The sequence below is a fragment of the Salarias fasciatus genome, chromosome 7 (assembly GCF_902148845.1).
Source record: "Salarias fasciatus chromosome 7, fSalaFa1.1, whole genome shotgun sequence".
Classification (NCBI taxonomy): Eukaryota; Metazoa; Chordata; class Actinopteri; order Blenniiformes; family Blenniidae; genus Salarias; species Salarias fasciatus.
The window spans coordinates 32,428,359-32,439,198 of NC_043751.1; the positions used below are offsets into that span (position 1 = coordinate 32,428,359).

Sequence of the window (10,840 nt, forward strand, 5' to 3'; positions counted from 1 at the left end):
AGTAGAATTTGGACTGGGACCAGGATCTTGACCAGAACCAGGAGAATCTGGACTGGGACTCGAGCCAGTACCAGGAACAGAGGTTCTGTCATTTCCATGGAGACCTCGGGGCAGTTTCCTGTGCCCTGCAGTCCTGCAGCCACTCGGGGGCGCCGGGGTCTCGGGTGGACCGAGTCGGGTGGAGCCAGGCTGTGTTTGGAGATGCAGGTGTTGATGATGATCCTGGAGGAGATCTGTCCCCTGATGAGGACCAGGTCTTCACCTCAGACTTGACCCCATGCTGGACAGTCAGAGCAACACCCCTTTACTGAACCGTCACAGCCAGGGAGCCAGACCCCCTTCTGGGTCCTGGTCTCAGCAGTCCCCCTACTAACACTCAGAGCCAGACCCCCTTCTGGGTCCTGGTCTCAGCAGTCCACCTGCCGACGTTCAGAGCCAGACTCGGAGCGCATACTTCCAAAGAACATCCTCCTGGATCTGCAAAGCTGTCTGGAGGATCAACTGGACTCTCAGAATATGGAACCACACTCTCACACACACACACACACACACACACACACACACACACACACACACACACTGACCTGGACTGGCAGAGAAGATCTTCAGGACTCGAGGGATTATCACCAAAACCTGACATTTTCCCAAATCCAGAAAAAGAGAAGGAAACCTGAAACAGAGAGAACCTCATCATTATCACCACTGTGTGTGTGTGTGTGTGTGTGTGTGTGTGTGTGTGTGTGTGTGTGTGTGTGTGTGTGTGTGTGTGTCCTTACGCGGTGCAGAGGACCAGCAGGTCGATCCAGTTCCAGGCGTCTCTCAGGAAGCTGAACGGTCTCAGACAGAACCCTCGAGACAGAACCCTGAGCAGAGCTTCAGCCGAGTAGACGGCGAGGAACACACACCTGGAGAGGACACACAACAACACAACATCGTCACAATGCAACAACAACACAAGTGGAGAGGACACACAACAACACATCGTCACAACGCGACAACACACACCTGGAGAGGACACACAACAACACAACATCATCACAACGCGACAACACAATGCAAAACGAGAGTCACTGCCTAGTACCACCCAGCACCGCCCAGTACTGCCTAGTACCACCTAGTACCACCCAGCACCAAAACGTCCAACCTGTAGACCCTGGAGACGGTGCCAGGCGTCATCCAGGGGCGCCCCCTTCAGGGCGGCCCATGACAGACCCCGCCCTGGTGGAGTGGCGGTGCACACCCTGGGGCGGAGGCCGGCCTGCAGCTTGGTAGGAATGGAGAATGGTGTCCTCCACCCAGTGGGACAGACGCTGCTGGACAGGAGAGTCCTCAAAAGAGCCTCCGGAGCAGAAACCAGCTGGTCAGACGTCCGGACGTCCGCCGGAGCCGCCATGTTGCTTCTCAGAGTCTGACTGGACACCAGAGCTCCGGCCCCCCCCCCCCCCCCCCCAGCCGCTTGCTGGGGGGTCATATCGAGTCCTGTAGGCTGGTGGCTCGCAGCCCCGACAGCACCTTTGGAGGAACAGCGGCGTTCAGCCACAGTGTGCCGCCCGCCCCATCTGGATGCCCCCTGAGGCATGCTGGGTAATGCAGCTTCACCGTGGTAACGCCCAGCAGGACGCCGTCCTGCATGACACCCACTGCAGCTCTGCCGCTGCCGGGGGTTCAGAGGGAGGCCGACACCAGCCCTCCAGGACCAGATGTAGGTCCCAGGCCGGCACCCGTGGGGCTCTAGGGGGGCGGAGCCTCAAAGCCCCTCTGAGGAAGGCCGACACTGGAAAGTGGCCCCCAATCTTTCTGCCTGCGACCCGGGCATGGCGGGCCGATATCGCCACCACATACACCCTCGAGGTGGACGGGGGCCGGCCTCCGTCCAAGAGAGACTGCAGGAAGTCCAGGACCACGGGGACCGGAAGAGCACCAGGTCCTCCCCCCGGCTATCGCACCACTGTGCAAACAACGTCCACCTGTTGTTATACAGCAGCCTGGCAGATGGCGCCCTAGCATTCAGCCCGAGCTCAGCAGCGACTCAGGGGGCCAGCAGGGGCCACCAGCAGCAGAGTGTCCCTCTCGCAGCACCCTGAGGAGCGTAGGCCAGAGCCGGGCGATCGGTGGAGAAGCGTAGAGCAAGACCTGTGTCCAAGAATGCACCAGTGCGACCTGGCCTGGGGGGGGGGGGGGGGGGGGGGGGGCTTCTCCAGAGTGGGCAGTGGGAGGATTCCTTGGAGGCAACGAGGTCGACCATGGCCCTACTGAAAGGTTGATCGCCCTCTTGGCCAGGAGGGGGCCAGCTCCTGGTCCAATGCTAGTGCCTTCACCAGGTTCCTGATGATGGTCATGGCGGCCCGGTCGAGAATGGGGGGCCGGCATCGGAACTGCAGCTGTATCCCTGGGTCAAGGTGGAAACCACCCAGGGGTCTGCAGCCACTGCTGCCCAGTGACCAAGCTACTGATGGGAAAAGAACGGACAACCAGCCCCTGGGCATCAATGTCTGGCCCCCCGGCCCCCAGGGGTGCCAGAGGGGTAGCCAGGGAGGCGGCCGGTGGAATGGCCAGTGGGGTCTGCATTACGGGTCACCTAGATGGTAAGCGGTCAGGGGGGCAAAAGGCCCCTGTTGACCCCTGCAGCGCCTGCCTGGGACAGAGTCCCCCGCAGGGCGGGGCCCGTAAGGCGGGCCAAAACGCGACCGGCCTCAGGAACCCCCAGAAATCCTCCAGGTCGGGTGACCCCTACCGCGGCCCACCAATTGCCTCCTCGTCTCACTAATCCGAGCTGACCTCTCCAGACCTCCACCGCAGCCGAGCCAGACAGCTGCCCGGGCTCCACCGCCAAACTCCGGAGTGCCCTCCAAGATGCCTCCGATGAGGGGGACTGCGCCAGCCACACCTGGCGCCGCGCCTGAACCAGCAGGGACATCATCCGCCCCATATCCCTTGAAACGAGGGCAAATGCCTGCAGAGCCGCGTCGGAAAACCCGACCGTGGAAGCGTCAACCTGGCCTCCCTGCAGGGAGGCAGAGGCGAGAATGAAGTGAGCCGGGGAATTCCCCATATGCCCAGCCCGGAGAGTCAGGCTGGCGCTCACGCAGGAGGGTCCTCACCTCCTCCGGCTCCCTGTGCAGCCGAGCCAGCTCCATGGCGAGCCTCTGCTCGGTCTTCGCCTTCCTCCCAGGCGGCCGGGCCCTAGCAGTGGACCCCCCGTGGTGCTTTGAAGACCTCGGCTGAGAGGCAGGAGCCGCCCCGGAGAGGAGGCCCCCTGGCACCCTCAGCAGCAGGCGACACCGGCGCCAGCCTGGCAGCCCGCTGTGCATACAGTCCATGCACGAGTTGCCCGACAGCGCCTCCCTGGGACAGAGGTCGTGGCTGTCATCCACCTGTAGGGGGCTCACCGGAAACACACTGCTGAGAGCCGTCCATTCTGAACACCTTGCTCCCCACTGTATGCCACGGAGGTGGAGGGAAGGGGGCGCATGCCGCCGGCACAACCACATCAGCCACCAGGCCCAAAGTGCAGAGGCCACGGCCAGCAGCGAGTAGCGAGAGCGGCCACCAGTTGCCCCGCCCCCCCCTGCTTGACCCATGCATCAGGCCAGAATTGCAACCGCAGCCAAGGCCGTCGGAGGCACGGGCAGCCATGGAGGAGATGCTAGCGCGGTAAGCCGAGGGAAGGGGGCGCCCGACGCCTGCAAGCCGCCTGGTGGCGCCGTGGGTAAGCTAGCAGCTGCGCAACACCACACAGGAAAAACAGTCGGAGTACAACACAGCAACAACACACCAACAACATCCAATGACACGACAACACACGTGATGTAGCACAACAGCAACACAACTGCAACACAACACTACAATAACACAGCAACAACAACACAATGACAGTACAACACACAACAGTATGACACAAAACAACACAACACAATGACAAATAACAAACAAGGCACAACGCAAAAACACAACATTTGGAAAACAACACGACAACATACACAACAATAACAACACACAACACAGTAACACATGACAACACAACAGCAACAAACAAACCATAACTATCTTTCTATTTCATCCCTACGCAGGGTTTCCCTCAGTGCTTTATAGGCCTGGCGGGCCGCCAGGCTTTACTTGCTCCCCCGCCAGGCTAAGCATCGGTGGGTTTTTTTTTTTTCGTAAATATGTTTTGTTGTTTTTTTTTTATGAGCCAAAACAGCGATACCAAAGATGGTCTCCAGAGCTTTTAATGACATCTGGTGAAACGGTTGCAATGGCGACACCTTCTGGTCGATACGTGAACACACAGGGGTCAGAGGTGAGGAGTGTTTTCATCAGAGAGCCGCGGCTCGTTGATGAGGCAGAGCCGGTCGAGTTAGCATGGATGCTAGCACGTCGTCAGAGCAGCCTTCTGCGAGTCGCGATGGGAAACATCGAACTAGCGGATTTAATCCAAAATGGTTGGTGTTCTGTCCTCAGAATGATTCACTGTCCAGACGGTGGAACTGCGGTGGTCAGTCTGGAGGATTCCATTCAGACACATTCTTCTTCTACTGCTTCACACTGCACTGTACATCTAAAAGTAACAATGCGCCCTCTGCTGGACTGAAGGAGGTACTGCTGGACTTATGCACTGCTGTGAACTCCATATAAACAACAAATACTTAAAGAACGTAAGAATATTAATAACTGTAAGCAATCTAATCATTTTTCTTTAGTTTTTCATTCAAAAGTAGACGAGGTCAGAAAGTCCAGCAGAGACCTCTTCAGCCCCTGAGTGCCCTGTTTTTACACCTTGATCATGTTTGCACTTTTTTATTTTTGTTAATTTATTTTACCTTTAAATGTGAACAGCAATGCCTTGTTTTAAGATTCATTAGGATTTAACTTAATTGAAAACAATTGATATTTATTTTAATTGTATTTTTGTGTTTGTTAAAACTTTATTTTAGATTTTGCCTTTTTGTACGACTCTTCATTTAAGTAATGTTAATAAATGCTTACAATAACACAAAACTTTTTCTTTTTTTCTTTTTTTTTACATAAACACGGTGGGCTTCTCCAGCAGTCCAACCACCGGGCTTAGCAAGTTTTCTGGGGCAAACCCTGCCTACTGACCGCCAGAGGCAGTGCTTAAAGCATTGGAATGTTCCCTTCGCGCATGCGCAGTTCGAGTATGTATACCATCAAAGTCACTCATGACCCCCGGGTGACCCAGGAATTACTATAAATTCCTGCCGGGGAACCCAGTTCGGTTCCTACGGAATCTTCTCGTGTGACCACGAGGATTCCGAGTGACAGAGCGCTCTGTCGGTCATCTGGGATTCATAGAACCGTAGTTACATTCGTAACTTTTGTTCTATTTCCTCCCTGCTGACCGCCAGAGGCGGAGCTTAAAGCGCTGGAATGATGTATGCCAACTTGGTCACGAGGAATCCAGAGACCAACCAACTGAAAAGCCTCTGCAGGGCCCAGGACCACCCGCAGTGGATGCGGAGGCACAATGGCCAACCTGTAGGACCTGGAAAAGGTGCCAGGCATCGTCCCGACGGCGACAGCCCACAGCTCGCCCAGGAGCACCCCCATCAGGGCGACCCATGGTGTGGACACCGCCCAGGTGGAGTGGCAATGCACACCCTCGGACAGAGGCCGCCCTGCGGCCGGATAGGAACGGCAAATGGCGTCCACAACCCAGTGGGACAGGCACTGGCTGGAAGAGCAGAGCCCCAACCAGGGCCTCCGTAGTGGACAACAGGCTGGTCAGATGTCCGCACATCCGCCGCAGCATCCACGTAGCTTCTCAGAGCTCTAACTGGACACAAGAGCTCCGGCCGGCTCGCCACCCGCCCCGTCCGGGCGCCACCGGAGGCATGCCGGGCGAATAGACAGAGCGCGCAGCCACACGCTACGCTGTGGTAACGGCCAGCATAAACGCCGTCTTACGTAACACACACTGCAGCTCTGCTGCCAGAGGTTCAAAGGAAGGCTGACACAAGCTCCCCAGCACCAGATGTAGATCCGAGGTGGGTGTCTGCGACCTCCAAGGGGGGTAGGCCTCAGAGCCCCCCCTGAGGAAAGCCCACACCAGAGTGTGGTCCCCAATCGCGCCACCTGCAACCATGCATGGCGGGCTGGCACCGCCGCCACACACACTCCCAGGGTGAACGGCACCGGGCTACGTCCAAAGACTGCAAAAGTCCAGGACCACGGGGGACCAGGCAGGGCACCGGGTCCTCCCCTCGGCTGTTGCACCACCGTGCAACCAACCTCCACCACTATCATACAGCCGCCGGCAGATGGCACCCCATTACTACTGCAACAACACATCATCAGTAGGGTAAAACCAACCCGTCTCACCACGGTCTAATCCCAGCCCACGTTCCCTGTTAGGGGAGAACAATCCAGCGCTTGGTGAATTCTGCTTCACAATGATAGTTTCAAGCAGGAGGTGTCAGAAAAGTTACCACAGGGAGAACTGGCTTGTGGCGGCCAAGCGTTCATAGCGACGTCGCTTTTTGATCCTTCGATGTCGGCTCTTCCTATCATTGTGAAGCAGAATTCACCAGGCGTTGGATTGTTCTCCCCTAACAGGGAACGTGGGCTGGGATTAGACCGTGGTGAGACGGGTTGGTTTTACCCTGCTGATGATGTGTTGTTGCACTAGTAATCCTTCAGTAGGGATGAAATAGAGCCGTAGTTACATTCGTAACTTTCGTTAACAAAGCACAACACCGTGTGTGTGTGTGTGTGTGTGTGTGTGTGTGTGTGTGTGTGTGTGTGTGTGTGTGTGTGTGTGTGTACTGACTCCATCACCCCCGTCAGCAGGGAGTCCGGCAGCGTCATGAACAAACAGTTGAGCAGAAGCGTGACGAGGACGAACCACTGGAACCATGTGCTGCAATTCAGGAAGAACATCCGGGAACAGGAGCAGAACTAGAACCAGAACCCACAACCAGAACCCAGGACAGGACCAGAACCCAGGACAGAACCAGAACCCAGAATCAAGGACAGAACCAGAACCCAGAATCAAGGACAGAACCAGAACCCACAGCAGGACCAGAACCCAGAACCAGAATTCAGGACAGGACCAGAACCCAGGACAGAACCAGAACGCAGAACAGAACCAGAACCCAGAACAGAACGCAGAACCCAGGACAGAACCAGAACCCAGAGCAGGTTAAAGGATCAAAGGATATGGACTAAGGAGGATCTTGATGGACAGGGTCCTCAGCCGGTTTACCGGGCTCAGCAGGTACAGCGAGGAGTCGGCATCAAACCTGTGGAGGATGTCCCCCCTGCTGAGGACCACGAAGGTCTGAGGACAGACGGGTCAGAGACAGATGGGTTATGGACAGGACAGAGACGGGACAGAGACAGGGACACTGAGGAGAGACAGGTAGACATACCTTCTGGGATTGGTAGAAGGGATCCAGTTCCTCCAATGGGGTGTAGAGGAGCTCAGGGGGCGGAGCTCCATAGAAGAAGGGGAGGGGCTCCCCCTCCCTCAGCTGAGCACCGAGTCTGTGCAGGTGTCCATCGTCTCCCTGGTAACAGACAGGGCGACAGGTAGACAGAGGAACAGGCGGACAAGTGGTCAGGTAGTCAGGTCATCAGGGAGACAGGTGGACAGGTGGACAGGTCAGTACCTGTTTGTCCATTTGTCTCTTGGCTTCCTGCTGCTGTTTGACCTCCTGCATCGATTTCATCGTGAATCTTCGGAAGACGGTTGTGCCAACAGGGGGCAGCAGAGAGGCCACGCCCACTTCCTGCAGGTCCTCTCGCACCTGTGCATCGCCCAGCAACCTGCTCCTGAGGACACAGAGCCAGAGGGGACGGTCTGAGGACACAGAGCCAGAGGGGACGGTCTGAGGACACAGAGCCAGAGGGGACGGTCTGAGGACACAGAGCCAGAGGGGACGGTCTGAGGACACAGAGCCACAGGGGACGGTCTGAGGACACAGAGCCACAGGGGACGGTCTGAGGACACAGAGCCAGAGGACGGGGTCTGGTTCTGGTAGTGAACAGCTGGAGGTGGTGAGAGAGCAGAGAGACAACCTGGAACTGATTACAGACCCTGAAACACACACACACACACACACACACACACACACACACACACACACACACTCCCTCCTCCTCCACCCTGATCCTGGTCCTCTCCATCAGCACAGTCCACCAGTGTGGTCCGTCCTCTGTCAGGGTGGAGGTGTGGAGCCAGCGGTCCGGCTGTGGTGAAGCGGTGACAGAAGCTCCGTGTCCTGACTGTCCTCCGCCTGTCCCTGTCCTCCGCCTGTCCCTGTCCTCCGCCTGTCTCTGTCCTCCGAGTGTCCCTGTCCTCCGCCTGTCTCTGTCCTCCGAGTGTCCCTGTCCTCCGCCTGTCTCTGTCCTCCGAGTGTCCCTGTCCTCTGCCTGTCCCTGTCCAGCTGCAGGTAAAGAGTCTCTTCAATCAGACAGGAAAAATTCGCACTTACAGCTGTTCAGGACTCAGTCTGGGCTCCCTGCTCTCCGCCGCTCGGCCGCAACAGTCGGAACACGCCATGTCCCCAAGATGTCCACCTTCCCACCTGTCTCAGTTGTCCCAGCTGTCCCACTCGTCTGAGATACCTGTCTGTCTCTCTGGCTGCATGTGGCTTGTGCTGCTGTGTCCAGTCTGCCGAGATCTGCTCTGCTGCTTGTTTTTAACTGACACACACACACACACACGCACACGCACATGCACGCGCGCGCGTGCGCACACACACACACACACACACACACACACACACACACACACACACACACACACACACACACACACACACACACACACACACACTCGTTCCCCTAAGATCTTCATGTTAAATATCTTCATGAGAACAGATGGTTCATATCCTGTTTTCCTGGGAACAGAGAACAGCCTGTAGCACACATAAAGCCACAAGTGTCCCATGAAGACACTTTGACTGCCACACACACACACACACACACACACACACACACACACACACACACACACACACACACACACACACACACACTCCTGCTGGTTCGTGTGCAACAGCAGGGCGGTGGTTCTCTCTGCGACTGCAGTTACATCATCCTTCTTCCCGACACTCAGCAGATGGAGCGTCATGAAGCTCACGGATCAGATCTTAAAGGGGCTGTATCATGCAAAATTCACTTCATGTATGTTTCAACCTTGTTATATAGTTATGTACTCATCAAGAACACCCCCAAAGCGGGTTTTTTCCTTCGCGCCTGTGTTTGAGCTTTCCTGGTTTTTCTGCTGCTCAGAGAGGCAGCCCCTCCTGTACCCGTGAAAACGCTCTGTTAACCCATATTGACCTCCCGTGAGGCTCCTCCACGTGAAGCCCTGATCGCCCACTAGAGGGAGCCTCTGTGAATGCTGACTGGACTGCGAGGGACTGGTGGACAATGTCCTCTGCCTCGGGTCGGTTGTCTCCAGCAGCGTCTCCCTGGATGCCGGACTCACTGACGTATGGACAAGGCGTGTACAGGGACGTCCGCCTGGCGAAGCGGGTCTGGGACAACATGCTGACCCCCAACACCAGGCCTGGTCCTGAGCAGTGGAGCCTGGACCCTCCAGTCCTGTCAGCACCGGCGCTGGACGCTGTCCACCAGTGCCGTCTCCGTAGACTACTGGGCATCACTTGGCAGGACGTGTCTCCAACATGGACGTCCTGCCAGAGCAGATGTGTCCAGTATGTCTTCCATCCAGACCCAGAGACGCTCGCCACGGCTTGACCACGTCCCCCAAATGGACGACGTCCCCAAAGACTGACGGCACCATCTCTGCAAAGAGTGTGGCGCAGGCCCTTTTTCAGGTCATCTCCTGAGTTGGAATCCCGAAAGAGATTCTAACTGACCAGGGCACTTCTTTTATGTCCTGGACACTGAGGGAACTGTATGGATTACTGGGCATCGAGTCTGTCCGGACAAGCGTGTACCACCCGCGAACCGACGGCCTCGTCCAGCGTCTGAATAGGACCCTGAAGTCCATGATCCGTAAGTTCATCCACGATGATTGTCGTAATTGGGATAAATGGCTTGGCCCTCTGCTGTTTGCAGTGTGGAGGTGCCCCAGGCCTCCACGGGATTTTCTCCCTTCGAGCTGCTGTTTGGCAGGAAACCTCGGGGGGTCTTGGACCTGGTTGAGGACAACTGGGAGGAGGATCAGCCGCAGGGCTCAAAAACACATCGGCCGACTCTGTAGGATGCTTCGACCTGGAGGAGTGTGTGTGGAGCGGAAGTGGGATGCTCCAACATCGCTTTTCCCAAAGTGGTCTTTGAGCTGATGTCGAGTGGTTTGCAAGGCCTCATGATCGCTGTGATGATGGCAGCTCTGATGTCTTCGATGACCTCCATCTTCAACAGCAGCTCCACGCTCTTCACCATGGACATCTGGAAGAAACACTGGCCGCGAGCTTCCGAGAAGGAACTGCTGCTGGTTGGAAGGATTGTGACTGTGAGCCCCAGCAAGAGCGAAGTTCAATACGTCCCGGACCTGAGAGCAAACATCCACACACTGGGTCGGTTGTCACGGGAGAATTTGCTCAAGACCCAGGAGCGTCAACAACGGCTGTACAACCGAGGAGCTAAGCTGAGACAGTTTTCACTGGGAGACAAAGTGCTTGTATTGCTCCCCTCATCCAACTCAACATTACTCGCCAGGTGGCAAGGGCCCTTTATGGTCACAGGGCGAGTGGGGGAGGTTGACTTTAGCCCCTTTTCCACTGCGCAGCTGGTGACGGTACGGGTCGGTCTGGTAGGATCGGGTCGGTTAAAGCGTACCAGGCACAAATCGCGTGTCGCGTGTCCATTTGCGGGGTTCCTGTTGTAATGTAGGCGGGGTGACGAA

At 56.6% G+C, this 10,840-nt stretch overlaps 1 protein-coding gene across 1 annotated transcript in view; it reads right to left on the reverse strand.

Annotated features, from left to right (window-relative positions):
• The window catches only part of LOC115391830 (sodium channel protein type 4 subunit alpha A-like), a 28,307-nt gene extending 19,662 nt beyond the window's left edge, over positions 1 to 8,645 (reverse strand). The window contains exons 1-7 of the mRNA XM_030096201.1: positions 8,454 to 8,645; positions 7,629 to 7,791; positions 7,389 to 7,526; positions 7,179 to 7,297; positions 6,788 to 6,874; positions 777 to 905; positions 585 to 670 (exon numbers count right to left, since the gene is read on the reverse strand). Of these exons, the coding sequence (XP_029952061.1) occupies positions 585 to 670; positions 777 to 905; positions 6,788 to 6,874; positions 7,179 to 7,297; positions 7,389 to 7,526; positions 7,629 to 7,791; positions 8,454 to 8,521 (790 nt within the window). The 5' untranslated portion in view covers positions 8,522 to 8,645. The remainder of the gene's footprint in view (positions 1 to 584; positions 671 to 776; positions 906 to 6,787; positions 6,875 to 7,178; positions 7,298 to 7,388; positions 7,527 to 7,628; positions 7,792 to 8,453) is intronic.
• Between the last annotated feature and the right edge of the window lie 2,195 nt (positions 8,646 to 10,840).